The following is a 20,222-nucleotide window of genomic DNA, read 5'->3' as shown; positions in this document are numbered from 1 at the left end:
TCTTCCAAGTATTTATGAAGGAAAATATTCGTGCAGGCCCCCGCTATGGTTAAAGCGTTCATATTTAAAACATCGAAACCAGTTTCCTTCTCGAACAATTGTCTAAATTTATCCATACCCTGTTGTAAAACCTTAACATCCATGATAGTATAATATTCCAGTTCTTCGCGTAAATTATAGACCGATTGTCTCGATTTCGTCGCGTACCATTCGAGAAAATCTTTATAATCTTTTTCTTTCATATGTTCCGGTTGAAAATACTCTTTCGGCGGTAGTGGACCGACATAATCCAAAGTTTCTTCGGTGTGGAATATGTAAGGGAAAAATTCTTTTCTATTTTCGCCCAAAGAAAACGTCGCGGGGAACGATCTTAATGGTTGCGAGACGAAATTGAAAGAGTCGATAAATTTCATTTTTTGATTTTTCAAAAAAATGGCCAACATTTTGCTTCCGTCAAAAACAATATCCGGTATGATGTTCAATTTTAATAACCCACGAAGAATAAAGAACGAATCGAACCCTTTACTGTTATGAGCTAACAACGTAATATTTTCAAAAACCGGTTTAGTTGCTTTAAGCCGTTTTGTCGCGTGTTGGAAAACCATTTCTTTCGTCCGGAATAAATAATTTAGAAATTTATCGACGCAGTCGAACCCCCGAAATATCTCGTACTCGTAATTGTTCCCTTCATTTTCTTGCATAGCGCTTACGAGTAAGACAGGGACGTGTTCGTTATTTTTAACGATCGATTCGGTATCGAAATAACAATATCTGGTTTTTTCGTACGTTCTCGAAAGAGGCATAACGTAACAACGGTTCCTCTCGTGTACGCGTAAACAGTTTTTACATGGTTTCGAGCAAGAGTGTTTTTCTTTCAGTTCTAGTCCGCATTTTAAACACCTTTTAAAGTTATCGCACGTTCCGTTAGATATATGAAAATTCAAACATTCTTCTCCTTTAAAATAACGATGGCATTTTCGACATTTAACAGGTTTAATTAGTTTATCTTCGTGGAATACATTTAAAGTTCTACATCTACTACATTTAACTCGAGTTTCGCAAAAGTGATTATTCTTTTGATTAGTTCCGTGAAATACTTTTAAACATTTAGAACAATAAGATATACCGCCAAACATTGTATGCAATTCCTTAACTACATGCACGTGATCATTAACTAACAATAGAAAAATTTGTTTTTCCTTGAAAGGTCCGACAAAATATTTTTCTAAATTATCAGCTCTGAATATAATAATTTGATATTCGTTTAAGTAAGTTTGAAAATTTTGAATATCTAATAAATTAACGGTATCCGGAGAAATATTAGCGTTTTTATATAATTGCTCCGCTTTTTCTTTTTGGAGGGGGTGATTACATTTTTTTATCTTTCTAAAATAATTAATTGACTCGTTCGTTGGTTGATACTTTTCATTCGTATTCTTTTCGAATCTCTTATCAGCCAAATAAATTCCTATCACCAAAGCTCTTCCAAAACATAAGTTGTCGGTATTGTCAATGTAAATATAATTTGGACTCGTTTTTATAAACGTATCCAAAATTACTATATTTCTATTTTTTAATGATTTTGATCGATGTCCAACGGGTACGTCGCAATGTAAAAAAATAACGTCAAAAACTAAAGAGCTTTGTAAATGGAAATTTCGATTTGATTGCGCAACTTGACTTATAGCTCCTATTACTCTTTCAGCCGTTAATTCATTAATATTCATAAACCTTAAATTTATCGGACTATCCAACTCATCCGAACGAATACAAAATCTAACTCTATTATATCCTTGCTGGTTGCGTAATAATTCAAAGAGTATGGAATTAATTATACTAACAAACGTTTCGTTTACTTCGGTTAATTTAATATGTTCTAAATTTTTAAATTTAATTTTACATTCTACTTGATTACATTTGTATTTTCTTGATTTTTTATCTAATATTTTTTCGCAAGTATAAAATTGTTTAGGATTAGCTTTAACGCTTAAATTTAGCGGTTCTTCATTTTCGGAATCGCTCGAACTACTCATCTTTAAATGAGTAAGTTTATCAAATTGTTTAGAGTTTTATATATTTTTTTTCGTTTTTCTTCTTTTTCTTTTAAATCGATTTCGACTCTGTGTTGTAACATGTGTGGGCAAGGTGCTAGTTGTTTTCTGGTGGGATGATTTTCCGGTCCCGAGTAGTCCCTTTCAATTTCCTCGGAAAAATTACGACCAGCGATGGGAACGTTTCCACACCTCATTCCTGACCGAAAAACAAATCTGCATAACGGTTGTTCGTAGCCATGAACAGCCATTGGATGATTGTCGGCTCTCCATCCAGTCAAGGTGGTAAGGCAAGAAAAACAACGAACGGTTTTAGGACTAATGCAATAAAAACCGCTAGCTGCCATGTCATCCACGCTAATACCTTCGACAGACCATATCTTGAACGTAGATAATCTATTAACTTCGAGTCTCATATCTATCCCATCCACCATGTAATAATTGTCTTCTTTTTTTTATGTTAAATAGTAGTAGTAATTGATATATTGGGTATATAGTATATATAGATACGTTAATAGATATACGAGTAATAGATATTGGGATTCCATATTGATTAATTATTCGTTTTTGTTAAAAAACGAATAATTTTTCGTGATCTTGTCGGGATTATCGATGATATGCTTGGCGATCTTGTTCACGATAGATCGAATTTGTTTACATTCGACGCTATCTTTAGACGCGACAAATCTTAATCTTCTTCCATCGCATTGCCAAATATCTTTATTATCTCTATCTTTTATATCCTCGTACTTGTATATTTGAATATCGAAATAAAAATCGTCATGCGACGCTGGTAATGAAGTCACGTAACTAGCTAAACCTCGTTTAATATCGTATCGAGGGACAATGCCGGTTTTTTCGATAGTATTTTCCTCTTTAACGTTTTTAATTTGCTCAAAAATATCTATCTCCTCTTCATCATCAGATATATTAAGTTTTCGCTTACCGAGTGAAGATGAAGATGCCATAACGAACGTCGAGTGAAGAACGAATGAAATATCCGAAAATCCCGAGAGTTTATATACACCGTCCCCTGCCGCCCCCGGGGGAGGGGGGTGACACACGGCGTCCCCGCGCGCTAGCGCGCGGGGAACGCTTAATTATACGGTTAAAAATATTTTTTTCCCAGTAATAATTACGATAGGAATTCTCGTAGATAATTATAGCCTCTATAAAATTTTTTAAAAGTTGGAATTCTCGTGGATAATTATACGATACCTCTTGGTTATAAAAATATATTTTGAATTCTCGTCGTTAATGATACTTAATGATACCTCTTGGTTATAAAATATATTTTGAATTCTCGTCGTTAATGATACTTAATGATACCTCTTGGTTATAAAATATATTTTGAATTCTCGTCGTTAATGATACTTAATGATACCCTAGGTATATACAATGTAACAAAAATAATTGCTGGCTGTGGGTATACTTTTTAATGATGGGTATACGATTTCAAACACCTGGATACCCCTAGGTTATCAAATATTTTTTAAAAGTAATTTACCGAGAATTCTAGTCGTTAATTATACTTAATGATACTTTTAGGTTGTAAAATATATTTTTTGTATTACAATGTATAAAAAATAATTGCCTTTTTTATCTGGCTGCGGGTATACTTTTTAATGATATTAGATATACGATTGGAACACCTGAATTCCCCTAGGTTACAAAATATATTTTTTAAATTACATTGTATCAAAAAAATAATTGCTTTTTTATACGATACACCTGGGTGTAATTACCGAGAAGTATTTTTTGCTTCGATTTGGGTGGAGTTTATGTAGAAGGCTAAAAGACGCTTTCCAATACACGTCCTACACAGATGGAAAGCTTTAATTGGTATTTAATGGTTTTATAAAAAACGAAAAAGTGTGGGAATTTAAACAGGGATTTTTCGGGGGAAAGGTGCTCCGATCTTAAAATGGATGATATTTTTTGGAAAAAGGTCGAAGGGTCAAAATTATACTTTCAAAAATCACGTGTGAATTCTCCCAAGGTTTTTATTTTCTCGTAATTATCAGGTATAAGAATTTCTATCGCTTAAGGGTAATATTATGGAATTTTTAAGTGGAGATATTTTACTATAAAAAGACCCCGAGTTTTTGTTAGGAAAGTCAATCGAAAGTAAATGTTTGAAACTGCACTGCTCGTTCCTGAATAAAAATACCCGTGATGTGTTGTGAGTAATACTATTTTTATAAAAATATGGCTATGTTTCGCGATTTGAACTTACACTTAACAAAAAGCGGTGTAACGGTAACTGTTTGTCCGCGGGGAAGAGACGTAGAACCAACAGTTATTGTTGAAAGTGGAAACTTTATTTTAATACCGTATAAAATATGGTACATCTTGAACAAACGTAAATCTGAATTCGCGGCCTGTATGCAGAAATCGTCAATTAAATTTTTACGTTGTCAAAACATCTATATATCTATTACGAATTTGGGTCTTGTCTTTACGTATGACGAAAGCGTTCCAGTAACAATTAAACCCGAAGTATTTGCGCTTATTATGCAAGACCCCATGAACGGGTTTATTTCAACCCATATTAACTTTATTATTAATCAAAGAATTTTCATAAAAAATATGCTACTCACCTTTCGAATTCTTTTGGGTGATTTTGAAAAAAAACTATTGGATGTTAAACGCGAGTATAAAACTACCTTACACGCATTTTGCAGCACGTTAAATTTAACCGATCTGTTAAAATCTTACGAAAATAATTTACGTAATCCTCAAAATATTCAATGTGTTTTAAGCATTCAACAAATGATTTCGTACTGTTTAATTGAATTTTAAAAAATCTTTTAATAACATGTAAAATTAAAATACAACAATAATAAATGGTATATATTTGGAAAAAGTTAATATTTTTTAAAAAAGAGTTAAACATTTAAAGGATAATCAAAAATTTCCATAAATGCCGTATTAATATCATCGGGATGGCCGCGACAGGGGTAATGAATATTAACCATAAAAACGGGGAAGCAAATACCCACTATCTTATTATAGCGGGGACAGGATAGAGTTCTACAATAGAAAGCCTTTGAAATATTTCTATCGATTTCAGACACCTCTCTTCCTTTACAAACGCAGCACGGTACGAATACGTATGAATGAGTTTCGAAGATTCTAAAATACATAGCTACTTTTACTTAACTATAGTTTTTAATGGTACAAATATCACTTACCCTGCAGATGCCCTTTCTACCGCTAAAGCTGCGGTAATTTCTAACGGTACTTGGGTTCTATAAAAAAACACTCTTAAGAAACTAGAAGCTTAAAAACAACTAGTAAACTTTTAGCTTACAGAGAGTCCATCTCCTGTAACTGCGGCTGAGGATTATCTTCTGGGATACCCATGTTTTTTAAGACTTTCTCGGATGAAGCGTTAAAAGAAAATGATAAAGTTTTCCCCTAGATTTCTACTATTTAAAGAATTATTATAAGGCGTTGTCAAGGATAACAACTTTCCTAGCTTTAATTTTTGATATTCGAGAGGCTCTTGAAAAACATTGGTTACAGTGTTCGTATTTTAGTGGGGATTTTTAATAGAATGTTTAAGCTTCATATAAATGACGAGACATTTTTTCTTAAAAACTTATATATATATTTTATTCATTTATTTGATAGACATAATTAGGAATATTTCTAAGATAGAGAGGTGAAGCGAATCTAGAATTGAGAAGAAGGTCAATAGGCAAGTAATATTCATAGTAGTTGAGACAGATAATTGATTGATAGAGAGGACAGTCTTCGTGGTTGCAGAAGTAGAGCTTGTAGTGCGTAGTTTGAAGTTGATATTGGATTGACAGAGAATAGTTCGTTGGAGAGTAGTTTTTACAGCGAGGACAGGGGGTGATTCGAGAGTACATGTAGCTATAATAAAAAATATATAAGTAAAATCGGTTTTTTAAAACAAAAAAGGTTTTTTAACTTACTTTAGATCAATTTCGTCATCCGTGGCGTGTAGGTCTTCTTGTAGAAAGTAATTGTAGGATTTAGGAAGATGGGCGTTGTTAATGTAGTAAGAGTTAGTGGATGTTTGATAGATATTAACTGGATGGAATTGTCCTTCCATCCAGCTGAGACAAATTAATGTATGGTAGAGAATACAGTTGTGGTTCATGCAGTAAAATAATTTAAAGGATATAGTATTAGTATTTATTATTCCGGAAAAGGTACGAAAATTATATTGGAAGTGGTTACAGGATGAACAGGGAGTAATATAAGAATACATGGCGCTGTAAAAATCTATATTAATTTCGATTAAAATTAACAAAATAGTTTTTTAGCTTACTCTAAATTAATTTCTACATCTTCGGTATCTGAATAAAATGCATTTTCATTCTCGTCATCACTTTCGGATGCGCTATATAAAACAGTATTAGTATATATCTTGCTAGATATAAGACAAAAAAACTTACGTTTCTTCAGATGATTCCGTAGAGACCACATCCGGGTCGTCCGCTTCGGCGAACATATCAATACTCGCGATTAATTCGTTTATTTCCTCCTCCACTCCATCTGGGATATCATCTTCCTCGAGGATGATGATTGGATCAACTTCCAATTCATCATCGATATCCCAGAGTTGGGGTAGAGCGCTATATATAAAATAGATCCGGTATTAAAAAATAATTTTAACTTGTTAGCTAAAATAACTTACAATTCCTCAGCCGGTTGAACAGCGTTTGAGTCAAAAGATTTTGCTGGACACATTTTTTCTAGTAGTACTCTAGACTTTGAAGATATTTTCAAACTTAAAGTTTTTTTGCGTTATGATGTGAAACTTTGAAATCCGTTCAGTTTATATATGAAATTTTCAAGGTTGTTAGCTTAAGAAGTCTAGTTAGGAATTTGTAATGAGCGTCGAGGTCATCCCTGGTTTTCTTAGAAAAATATTTAACTGTTGGTTTTTTATGTATTAACGACTTTAAAGAAGGGTCCATATTAATGAGCGTCCCTATCGAAAAATATTTATCAGTCGTTTTAAGAAGGGTGCATATTATAAATGTATAATTTTAAAAGAGGCCCTCACAACGTGCGTGTTTCTTATAAGATATTATTACTTTTCAGACTTGAATGAAAAACAATTTTCGGAATTAAATACCACAGGCCAAACTGAGTTACAGAGTGGTCAGGATCTAAACTGTCTTTTTTGTGAAAAAGACGATATTGCTAGTTTCTCATCTATTGGTGGTGAAATTCATTACTGTGTGAATACCGAGTGCGTTAAATTTAAACGGGCTATATACAAACAGTACGGTAAAGTGTTAATTAGCAATATTGAAAACGCTTACGCGATTTTGGACAATAGTTTTTTTTGTATAAACTGTAATCAGTTTTGTTACAAAAACCAACGTCAAGAAAAAGAGTGTTCATATTGGGATAGTGAAGAGGAACCAAATTACTATCTCTGCTCTTTCCGTAAACACAAATGAAGGAAATTTGTTCGTTCAACCTATCAAACATTTTAAAAGTCGATAACGATTGCAAAACTATTGTTCCTCGGTTGGGTACATTATGTTTAATCGAAATTGAAGACAATCGTCAGAAATTTGCGCAAAAGTATAAAATAACCCATACCGTGATTAGAAAACTCGTTTGCGAAGAAATTTTGAAAAACAAGTTTGAGTGTTATGTTGTAGAACTATCTTGGTATTCTTATAGATATGCTTGGACATTTCTAAAACCAATTGATACAGTAAATTGTGGTCAGCACGTACCGACTACTACATGTAAATTAGGTCGGATTCACAAGTACTATAAAAAACAAAACTGGCGTTGTCAACATCGTGAAGAGGCGGCCTACGTTCTGGGATACGTTTGTCACGACAGCGACGCTGTTCAAGCAGTGCTTAACACGGCTATTGTTAAAATCACTTACGAATTCAACTCTACGCTGACGTATAAAAACCCATTTCGTAGGAATTACGCAACATCTAACAGCTTCACCACAAATTTCATGAAGCTGTTATATATAAAAGTTGTAATCAATTCTTTACGGTTCGGCAATTACTCATTATCATCCTTATCAGATAACTTGTCTACATTTAAGAGGAAATTTTATTTGACTCGATACTGTATTTTTATAAACGATGAATTTTGTGACGAAGAAACACTTGATAACGTGTCTGAAGTGATTTTTTCAAAGAATGCCAGCAATAAATCTTACGAAGATTTTCAAAATGCCAATCCATCTTTCCTAGAACTTGAAGGTGAAGATTGGGATTGGTAAGGATTTGCAAGATAGTGAACCATCATTTACCTTTTAGTGAAATAAAAATTCAAAAAATGGATTCCGGGGTTGGAGAATGCATGCATCACATGGTTTTTGGTTCAAGTAACAATATAAATTATCGATTTTCGAGTTACGCGTGTGGCGAAGCTTTTTGTATTAAATCACAAGCTGCGAACGCGATACCTCGGTTAGGTACGTTATGCCTGATCGAAATTGAGGACAATCGTAAAAAGTTTGAAGGAAACAATCTAATATCGAAGTATGCTATTGCTCAACTTGTACACAGTGAAATGTTAAAAAACTTGTGGACCAACAACATTGTTAAAGTATCTCGTAACCGATATGATTTTTGGAGAGATGTAGTCTCGATCGATACCAGGGATTGCGGACGTTACATCTTGACTACGGAGTGTAAACTAGGACGTTTACATAAATACTACCCTCATGAACTTGATCAATGTCAACATTCGAGTCAAGCAGCGTACGTTTTAGGGTATGTGTGTCACGATCAAGCGAGTGTTGAATCGGTATTAAACACAGCAATTATAAAACTTTTGTATGAATTTAACACTCGTTTGATCATAAAGGATAAAAATGGCAATTATGATTACTTCTATTATATTAATGGTGATCCCCGTATTAGTTATACTGTTAATGTGATAAAGTTATTATATATTAACGTAGTTATTGAAGAATTGCATAACTTTAATCATTCGTTAATGGATTTAACTTTCACTTTCGAAAAAATGAAAATAAAATTTAATCTCTTTACAGAATCTAAAAATATTCCAAGAATTTTGAGAGATAAAATCGGTTTAATATATGACCCCACTTTTAAAGTATTTTCAAAAGACGCTATTGATTATGCACGCCTAGAGTTGCAAAAAATAGAACAAAAACTGTTATATTCATTTCCAAGTTTTTGGAATTATTTTCACAGAATTTAACCCCAGAAAGAACGCTGTCAATTATACTTTACAAGATAGTGAACCTTTTGGTGAAATAAAAATTCAAAATGGACGTACCGAACGTTTTTGCTGTTGAATCACGTAAAAATGTAAATCATCGGTTTTCGAGTTACGTGTGTTACAAACCTATTAGTATTAAATCAGAAGGTGCAAACGCGATACCTCGATTAGGTACATTATGTTTGATCGAAATTGAGAACAATCGTATAAAGTTTGAAGGAAACAATCAAATATCAAAGCATGTTATTAATCAACTTGTACGTCGCGAAATGTTTAAAAACTTGTGGACTATCAACACCGTTAAAGTATCTTACTACCGAAGTGTATATTATCGCACACGAAATGATGGTGGTGAATGGGCGGAATTGGCCTCTATCGACACCAGAAATTGTGGACGCTACGTTTTTAGTACGGAATGTAAACTAGGAAGTATACATAAATACGACCCTAATGAACTTGATCAATGTCAAGATTCGAATGCAGCAGCGCACGTTCTAGGATACGTTTGTCACGATCAAGCTAGTGTTGAATCGGTATTAAATACTGCAATTATAAAACTTTTGTATGAATTCAACACTAGTTTGATCATAAAGAACAGACAACACAATGACACCCCCTGGAATATATATATTATTACACCTATTAGTTATACTATTAATTTGTTAAAGTTATTATATATTAACGTAGTTATTGAAGAATTGCATAGATATAGGTATTCTTTAATGTTTTTAACTTTCACTTTCGAAAAATTTAAAAATAAATTTACTCTCATTACAAGATCTCCATATCTTCCAGATATTTTGGAAGGTAGAGATAGAGATGGACACCTAATATTAGCGTATGACCCCACTTTTAATGTGTTTTCAAAAGACGCTGTTGATTATTATCATCGTCAAGACTTGGAACAGATGGAAACACGCTTTTTAAATTTATTTCCAAATTTTTGGAATGTTTATCGCAGAATTTAATCGTGATGTAATCAATACAAATAAACATTGTTTTTTAAAAAATTTATTTCATCCTTTGATTTCTTTTTTACACCATTGACACAATCCTTTTTTAAAAATTAATCTTGTTGATTTGTTTTTTACAATATAGACACAATCCTGATCTTATTAAAAATAAATCCGGTAGTATATATGGTAACATTAAAGGGTATAAACCTAATATCGCATAGCTGTCATTCCTTGTCCACAATGCTGTAATTAACCCAATAGGTATAGTTATAGGTAAAAAAACAAGAAATGTACCAACTCTAAAAGAATATGAAATTGCAACCTCAAAACCCCGTAATATACAACATCTATTATTACAATATTCTTCAGTCTTGGGTTTGCTTGTAGTTGAAACGTATTTCTCCGTTGGTGGTACATCTCTACCTATCTCATCGATAGAACAATGTATAGGTATGTTGCATGTCGAAAACCCTTTCACAATTGGGCATTCCGGGGAATATTTCCGATGCTCCTCATTTACTTTATCATTAGCTTTCCAACTATGTAATGTTATATCGCAATAAAAACATTTAACGGCGTCGCCTTTCTTTAAATAATAAAAACCATGTTTCGCAAACTCTGACGGTCTTATATTACTAACGGGGTAATCTTTAAAAGTTTCGAGCCGTAGTTTTTCCCAGTTCATTATAGCTTTACGTTTTGTCCCGAACTAATATAATTTCAAACCCTGTTGCTGATATATCTTACAAATTTTACCTACGTCACAACACCACACGTGACTCTCACGTGACTCGCATTTGATTGACAGGCGTGGGATTCTGAATTATGCAAATTATAATCATTTTCGCTTCATTTGCATGGTTTAAGGTCGGATCTCTGAATTATACAAATTTAGATCCTAATTTGCATAGTCAAAAGTGGGATTTCTGAATTATGCAAATTTGGATCATTTTCGGCTAATTTGCATGCCTAAAAGTGTGGTAACTTACTACATCCATAGAGTGGCCAGTGATCAGGTTATCTGAAGTAGTGTCTATCATTGGATATGCGGAGGCTCTAGGTAGGAGATTTGGGCTTACACGTTGTTGAATTTTTTGTTCAAGAGCCTCGTTCTTTGCTGATGTTTCATCCCCAAGTTCGCCAATTAGGTCCTGACAAGCTTCAGCTTGTTCTAAAAGCTTAGCAGCGGTGTTAGATTTGTCATTATGTATCGTCTCATGGATGTCGTTGACTTCAGATTCAAGAGTTTCCACACTTTGTTCCAGTTTTTTCCTTACGGAATCGACTGCATCTTGAAGAGTTTTTAATTTTTTGTCGGTGGCTTTTTTGTAGGAGTCAAAGGCTTCCTGACGTTCCAGTAAAGTTATTTTTAAGTTCGATAAATGATTCGACGCACGTAACACACAGCCAAAAGGATCCCGGGATAATTTTTTGCTTAGTGCATGTGATGTGAAACCAGGTAGAGCAGAAACCACAGAATACCATGGAGCCGTGTTTTTCCCCAGCTCCATTAAATTGGCAGTGTGGATAACAATGTTTGGGCCTTTTAAGTATCTAAGTTAAGACTATGTCATAAGAGCTAAGGGGTTTATATAATAGTAAGGTCGCAAAAGAAAACTTTAGTTAAAATAAAGATAAGAATAAAAATAAAAAAATCACAGCCGAGGCTTAAGCCCGTTGGTAGAGCGGAGCTAAAAAACATGCGACTGTACTCAACAACTACACCTTAATTTATAGGAATATATACTGGGTGGTATGTTAAAAGTTTGATTATTGCATTAGTGCCCTGCATTCAACTTGACAAAATGGAACAAAAAGTTTTCAAAAGAATGATTCTTATTTTGGCTGGGAAGACATACGTGAAATGAAATTTAGGGACGACGAAAGCGCCAAAGCTGGCCTACTTAGATCCGTTCCCCGATTGCATGATAGCTACATAATTTGAGGTCAGTGGACAAAATTGAATTTGAAACCTAGCAAAATCATGCAACAGGAAACTGTTCTTGCAAAGCTGTATGCCTTTGGTCACAGTAAGGAAACTAATTTTGTGGAAGCCAGAAAGCGAGCTAGGGAGTGCTGAAACTATTTACGCGCCTGTAAAAAAATCTTTGAAAATGGTCTACTTTCACACGAAAAAATTCAAAGCCTAAACAATAAAGCGATGCTTTCAATTAAGGAAGGATACTGCTATTTCGTCGAATGGGCCTGTGAAATCAATGGCAAAGATCCGGAAATAAACTTAGAAGACCCGCAACAGAGGTCCTTTCTTTCATGGCAAACGTGGGATCTTCTGAGGATTTCTGTTTTTGGTTTCCAGATGTTTGTCAAGGATTTTTTGTCTCGCTATCCAGATTATTTTGTCGCACCACTAAGGATTAATGGTAGCGCAATCGAATCTTATTTTTCACAGCTTAAATACGCTACTGGAAGCAAATTAAGTGGATTAAATTACACTCCAGCACTTAAATCTGTTTATGTTAAGCATAATGTGGTTAGTGACAATGTTTTTAATCATGACTGTCGCGATGAAAAGTTATTTTTTTCCTTGAAAGATATCTGAATTTGTTATATAATTGTCTTGTTTAAAATGTGAATAAATAAGTTTTTTGGACCCAAAGTTAAACATTTTATTTATTTACTTTTAAAACCAGCTTAAATATTGTAATCATAAGTTCTAGTATCAAAAAATATAAGTTTTTTCACAACAGAAAGAGATGTATCACTTGTTTCAGTATCAATAAATTTCCTACTAATTGGACTAGAATAGTTGTAGGAGCAGATAGTTTCTGCAAAAGTATATAGATATATAAAAACAAAAAGTACAGTTCATGAGCAATTCCCTGCCTTCGGCTGTAGACGGCATGTAAACTGAGAAGCTAACGGATTTTTTTTCTGAAAATAGTACATCACGCTGGCGCCCCAAACGTTAATTCTTTCTACTAGTCTAGTAGCGTCTGCTATCTTTTCTGCTAGAATAGAACAGTGAAAAATGGAAAGCGAAGTATCTGTCGACTTAATTTTAAAAGACTTTGAAAGTAATGATTTTTTTACAACGGACCCGTCGGAAAAGAGGAAAAAACAGATTACGTTTATGAAGGATTCTGGCTCTTTAAAGGGAACTGTAGAAAATATGAATATACAATATAAATTACTCTATTCAAAACATGAAGGAGATAGCGGAGGTTATTCGGCATTTTTATATTCATGGTGCAAGTGGGTTCACAATCTAGTCTTTTCTGAAACTGGAACAGATCCAGTAATCTTATGTGATGACGAATGTGAAAGTGAATTACTAAATGTTTTTAAGTGGGTGGGTTGGCGGTTCTTGATCTTAAGGCCAGTGACAAACAAATCAATGATGTTCTACCACAAAAGCGGTCCTATGACCAAACATTTATAGAATACGAGGAAGACATAATCGCTGCAAAAACATATAAATTGAGACATTTAAAAACCGACAGGCTTAACACAATAAATAGGCTGGTTGGTGGAGTTATGGGAGAGATCTGGTCTGTTAACAAAGAAGGGATGCAAATTCTTAAAAAAATTATAAAGGGCAAAAACCTTTAAGTGCAAAGCAAAGGAATAAGGCACACTTGTTGTATAGAATTGCTTTGTCAATAAGAAATACTGAACAACTAGTCACAGAAATTCCATCAGTTATAAGAATGTTCAACAGAGGCGGATTATTTATTGCGCATCCAACATTGATACCGTTTGAATCTCGCTTATGCAAAAGGGTTGTGGACCTAAATAGATATTGGTCAACTACTCCAACCCCCGGGAAAACAATTAGTAAGTAATTTTTGTCCTTTTGGTAAGCTTTTATATCCCTGATTTTGAAACCTTTACTATTGCAGAGGAGACCACAAAAATTATAAGAGAGGATGAATCTTTGAAAGCACAATTTCACGCAATAGTGTCGGAAATTCCTGAAGTTCAGGAACATGGATTTACAACTAGTCAGTTGGAAGACTTCAGAATAATATTTCAAAGGAAATTGGTCCACGCCAAGTTGGCTGACCTCATAAGAGGTGCAACGCGTCGGAGAAACGAAAGGAGGGGTAATCGAGGTGTAGGAGGGAAAATTTACGGTGTATGCTGTATGGGACTAAGAAAAAAAGTGTGATTAAGAAAAAAATTGTGATTAAAGGAATAGCGACGTGATTTAAAAATTATCTCAAATCTGAAGAAAACCTTTCTTTTTTGAGAGTTTAAACTCTTCTGATTCCAAAAATATGCTTGATTAATATTTAAATATGAAGGAAAACACAGAAAAAACACTTTGAAAACTTGAAATTTGGGGGGCAAAAGCAAATTTGCGAAGAAGATTTTTGGCGGGTTTTCTCCTTGCTACGTCACTCACGGCATCTCGCGGAAAAGCCAAGCGCGCGCGCCCGAGACTCCCGAGTCTACTAATGCTGCGCGCGCGCGAGAAAAGAAAATATAGAACTATCTCTGCGCGCGAGTCTGAATAAATTAGGCTTAACGCGGCGCGGCGACATTAACAGGCGCGTCACGTGAGCGACATCTAAAAGTTTCTCCTTACTACGTCATCAAGCGAAACAAAATTTTAACTAGGCCTTTTCCAAACACTAAACTTTGATTGCAATTTTACAAATTTCTACGAAACCAAATACAAAAGTAAACATATCATAATAAACTAGATTTTTCAAGGATTTTTTTAGCATTTTAAGTTTGTGGGTGACGAAAATTATGTCACTAACACTTTAACAAAAAAAATGAAATTAAGAAAAACAAGATGGCCCCGGCCATATTAACGTTTTGCCTAGGTTAGCTAAATTTATTGTAAGGTGACCCCGGCCTATATACTTTACGGGTTTTTTTTTTCATCTTTTAAATATCAAATATAATTCCAATTATGAATAAAAATAATATAGCACGATTTTGGGTTATAGATTAATGAAACAAGTAAATAACAAACTTCTGTTCTATGAACTGGAACAGTTTTGTTGATATTTTTGTTGCAAACCTAATATTTGTGGGATAATAGATGTGTTTGGGTACGAAAATTATTCATTATTTGCACGCTTATAGCAATATGCAAAAAGCAGTTAGAATTACCCCGAGACATGTTGTCTTGAAACTTGACGCAATAGAAGTGAAGTAAATTGAATAAGCCCTACCGAACAACGCTAGACGTGACACGGAAACGGATGGTGGAGATAGAGAACAGAGCAAATCGTACTGGAATAAAATCTCATTCCTTTTTTGTTTATGACGTACTAAGTGCTAATTAATCAGAGAAGCTGGAAACGAAAAACCTTACAAAAATCTCATAATATTTGGCACTAATATTTGTGCCAAAAAAGGTAATTTAACAACTATTTTATATGCATAAAAGCATTTATCTTTTTTGGTTTAAAACAATTTTAGAATTAAAATTGGGGTTGAAGGGACGCTCAGCCAGCCAGCCAGCTAGGGTCGGACCTATATTTTGCAGAAGCTCTAAAACGCGCAAAAGTATAAGCCTGGATAAAGGAAGCGCGTGAGGAAATTTTATTTCACGCTTAGAGGATAGGCAACTCCCTATCTTCGACGGCAGCTTATTCGATATTTAATGTGTTAGAGCTTTGGATCTGCGTGCTGACAACATACGAAAGAAATATTTCGAGACAACAGACGAAAAAAATACTCATCTTCAGGATTTAAAATGTCGAGGTTTTAAATAATGTAAAACAGTATTTCCTTTGTCTGTTGTCTGCACGCACAAAGCTACGTTAATGATCGCCACTAAGCCGCTTCAACATAGTATTCTGGGTTTGTGCGTGCTGACAACCAAAGCTGGAACAGATTATATATCGAATAAGCTGCCGTCGGAGATAGGGAGTTGCCTATCCTCTAAGCGTGAAAACAAATATCCTCACGCTCCTCCTTTATCCCTGGCGAAACATTACTGAATTTTTAAAAAAATTCTACCCTCTCGTGGAACCCTTAATTAGTATTACCATCATTAAATTTACTATTTAAATTAAATAAAATTACTTAAATAATAAATACATTAGCAATATATAAAAATTTTACTTTAAATCATAACGATCAATTAATTTAAATTATAATGCTAAAAATAGACAGATGGCTGGCTATATAGCTAGCTTTGAAAATTTGACCTTACTGAGGTTGCATAGTTTACAGACTAGAAGGATTCATACCATTTACGCGAGGACGCCCAGCTTTAAACTCACCCAGTGAATCAGGTCTCCTTGTGTAAATAGTATGAATCCTACTAGTCTGTAAACTATGTATTCTCCCTAATTATCTTAATGTTCATTTTTTTGAGGAACTTAATTTGTAGATTTTTTATTTGATTTATTCATAGTAACGTTATTTTAACCTTCAATAACCTTTTATTTATAGTTGAGTAACTAAGTTTTTAGAATGATAACTTAATTTAAATGTGATGTCAGTTTGTAAATCTAGCTAATTGAATTCCCCCTTTCCCACAGAGAAGGTCTGAAATTTAAATCACTTGGCAGAGACTAGAGGTCGTTAACGTTTAGTTACAGACTCTCAATGGGTATTTTAAAAACTAGGTTTCATTAAAATTGAAATTCCAAATTATAATTAAATACTTTTTGTTTGATACGTTCTGGGGTTGGCAACCAGTCTGGGTGAGTATGGGGCTAAACTTTACTTTAGCTCGCGCATTTTAAATACAGTTTTTTAACTTTTTCAATAAATATCATTTATTCAAAGTTAATTATAGGCTAATTTGTTAAAATTAAGGTTCGGAAACTAATTAAAATATATATTTTCCATGTTTTTTAATATTTTACCCTTCATATTATAGGTTGGGTTTGGTTAGATTATTTTAGTTTTCCAAATAATATCACACCTTTTCCATAATATTGTTGTTTATCTTCATTTACTTCCCAAATAATATTACGCCTTTTCCAAGATATTGTATTTTGTTATCTTCATTTAAGTTCCGAAATAATATTGCCCCTTTTCCAAAATTTTGATTAGGTTCAGGTTAGGTTAGGTTAAGGTTTGGTTTGGTTTGGTTAGGTTCAGCCGTCATTTAAGGGTTATATTTTCAGAAATCCTTCTAATAAACTCTGCCGATATGGACGACAAAAGCTATGAAAATATTGATTAAAATAGTTTCCGCAACTTAAATGTAATTAATTAACATAAAACTGGGTGCTACGGTCCATTACATTCAATTCTGGCCGTGTCTGGGTACATTTGTCAACAGAAAAATTTGACATGCTAATATCACACATCCTGTGAACTCTGGCCAACATTTCCTATCACTGGTTCATTTTCAGCTTCAGAGCAAATCTCTTCTTCTAACAATACAACATCTGCTTCAGATGTAGAGTCTAAATTACGAAATACCAAAGAGTTTCAAAATAAGCTAATAATATATAACAATAAATTGGTATTATCATAAAACCATTCTACCATGGATTTATAATAGAAGCTTACGCGTAAGCTTCTATTATAAATCCATAATTCTATTTACCCGAGACGAAATGCATTGAACATTGAAGGGTTGTTCTCTTAAGGACTCAGGTCCAAGGCCCAACTTTTGTAACCAAAGGTTACGTCGCTTAGCGGATAATTTGTACGATGCTTCTCCTTGGTTTTTTAAAATGCCCGGTATTCGAAAGAAGCGCGTTATCTGTTTTACTTGAGCAGCTTCTACAACTCTTCAAAGAACAAATTCTAACCGTTTTATTCTTAAAAACTGGCTACACAACACGTTAAACCGACGACCCTATATCTACCAAAATGACGTCGGCACAAGACGAAGGGGAATCTGAGCTGGTTCAGTGTTAACGCAGAGCCGAACTGAAATGAATTTGGGTTTGGGTGACTCTGTATTTATGACATCTCATGTTGCCCTCTATTGAATCTCTCAACAACTATCGTTAAATTTATTACTTAAATAATATAATTTTTTTTAATTATAATAATCATGTTTGCTAATTATAATAATTTAACTTTAAATGAGTATGTTTCATAGATTTAAATTATGAATTGCTAAAAATATTTCGCGCGCTCTACGCTCTCTCCTCTCCCGCTTACAAACGCGCGCTATGCTCTCTACTCACTCTCCTCTCCCGCTTACAAACGCGCGCTACGCTCTCTACTCACTCTCCTCTCCCGCTTACAAAATCTAGCTGCAGCTGGTTGGCGCGCGTCGGGAAAGGGAGGGTGGGTGGGGATCCACATAATTCTACCTCTCTCTACTCTACAGTCTAACTTAACTCGGGATTTGTACTAAGCGAGCGTGGGTCGATTGGTAGAGTATCCGGCGTCTTCACTGGCGTCTAGTATGGACCGGCAGGTTCGAGGCCCCGCACCAACAGAAAAATAATTTCAATTGAAATAAAATACGTTACGCCACCTATGAGGTGTAACGTGGACTATGGGTGAATTTAAGGTTGAAAATTCGCGGGAAATTTAAAATTCGAAATGTTCATTTATGACAAAATTCATCAGGTCACAACATTTCCAGCCAGCCGACCAGCAGAGGTCGGAACAATCGTTTTCCAGCTCTAAAGAGCGGCAAAACGAAAAAGGTGATTAACAAAAAGAATGTGATTGACAAAAAAATAAGATAGACAAACAAAATATGATAGAAGACAAACAAAATATAATAGACAAACAAAATGTGATAGGCAAACAAAATGTGATAGACAAACAAAATGTGATAGACAAACAAAATGTGATAGACAAACAAAATGTGATAAACAAACAAAATGTGATAAAAAAAATTGATAAACAAAATAAGTCTCAAAAACAAAAAAGTCCTTATGAAGATAAAAATTGCCATAAACAACACATCTTTGATCCTGATCTTCCAAATCAAGACACAGACTGCAGCAACACTCAAATAATAAGCCCAACTAGGCCATTCAAGTCAAGTTCTTTCAGAGCACCTAGAAAATTAAGAGACATTCAAGATAACTTACTCTCGGAGAACACTCAAATTAAAGGCATAAACAATGATTCAACTACGCCAAACAAATTAATAGAAGCTGAAAAAACGTCAAAAAATAGATTAATAGCAGGGGAAAGCGAGTGCAGCAACAAAGGCATAGTAAGCCCAACGCCATCAACTTCTAGGTTTACTATCGACGGACATGTAGAGGAAATAACGAGATCAAGATCAGGGAGACATATTAAAAAGAAACAATTAAAATACTTTTGTTACCATTAAAATTTTATGGTACTATTTTAAAATGTGTAATTGTCACCCAACTTTTACAGATCAAGTATAGTTGTTAACGTTTTGATGGATGTTATATAGTTTGGTTATATAAGTTCCTATTCTTATAATTTTATTGAACGTTAAAAGTTATAACACCAACAAATTAGTTCCTATTTTTATAATTTTAACCTAAATAAATTGTTAAATACAAAATAAGAACATGTCTTAGTTTGACTCTTACAATGCAATTTGAAAATATGTCAAATAGAAAATATTGCTGATAATTTGAAAATTAATTAATTTGAAGATTGAATAAAAGTCGAGAACAATGAAATGTTTCTCAAAACTTTTCTAAAACCTTTATTATTTTTATAAAAATGTAATCTTTTCTGAAAATGCAACTACATAGGGAATGAAAGGAGATACGAAAATTCAATTCCTATTTTTCACAAATATCCAAGCCAACTTTGCGGTAAGATGCCTTTGCATTTTGAGAGGTTTTTGTGCACCCTTTAATCAATAAGGCTCGTCGCGCGTTGCTATAGTTTAAACTTGTTAATTTTCCGGTTGTTACATATTTCATTTGGCTGAATAGAGTTTCTACCGCAGAGCCGTTTAACCGAAGAGGATAAATGTATTTTTAAGGATAGCGCGTCGTGAAATCTTGCAAGTAGTCAATGAAACCATAAATAGATATTCGAAGAAGCTCAAATGTTTGCCATGCAAGAAACTCGGGGTTATTTGTCATTTTCTTACTATCAGTCATTCGTTCAATCGCACAATTTTCAAAATACTTTAGTCCATTTAACATGGATC

At 33.9% G+C, this 20,222-nt stretch overlaps 1 protein-coding gene across 3 annotated transcripts; it reads right to left on the bottom strand.

The window, feature by feature from the left end:
- Positions 1-4,963: 4,963 nt before the first annotated feature.
- LOC149622105 (uncharacterized) lies at positions 4,964-7,456 on the bottom strand. 3 transcript variants are annotated; one of them, XR_016374989.1, is made up of 7 exons: positions 6,724-7,456; positions 6,482-6,661; positions 6,355-6,426; positions 5,996-6,298; positions 5,365-5,933; positions 5,246-5,302; positions 4,964-5,186 (listed from the first exon to the last, which is right to left on the bottom strand). XR_016374989.1 is itself a non-coding variant. In XM_089853599.1 (5 exons), the coding sequence occupies exons 1-5, from the start codon at positions 6,774-6,776 to the stop codon at positions 5,669-5,671; spliced, it is 873 nt and encodes a 290-aa protein (XP_089709725.1). In that variant the 5' UTR covers positions 6,777-7,456; the 3' UTR covers positions 4,964-5,668. The 3 variants fall into 3 exon arrangements, 2 of the variants coding, with proteins under 2 accessions (XP_089709725.1, XP_089709726.1); XM_089853599.1 differs by having other exon boundaries at positions 4,964-5,933; XM_089853600.1 differs by having other exon boundaries at positions 4,964-5,933; positions 5,996-6,139.
- Positions 7,457-20,222: the final 12,766 nt, after the last annotated feature.

The sequence above is a fragment of the Phalangium opilio genome, unplaced genomic scaffold, assembly GCF_054372755.1.
Source record: "Phalangium opilio isolate 3A_F unplaced genomic scaffold, DU_Popi_V2 ptg000200l_1, whole genome shotgun sequence".
Taxonomy (NCBI): domain Eukaryota; kingdom Metazoa; phylum Arthropoda; class Arachnida; order Opiliones; family Phalangiidae; genus Phalangium; species Phalangium opilio.
The sequence above is the reverse complement of the archived record's forward strand: the minus strand, read 5'-3'. Positions and strand labels throughout refer to the sequence as shown.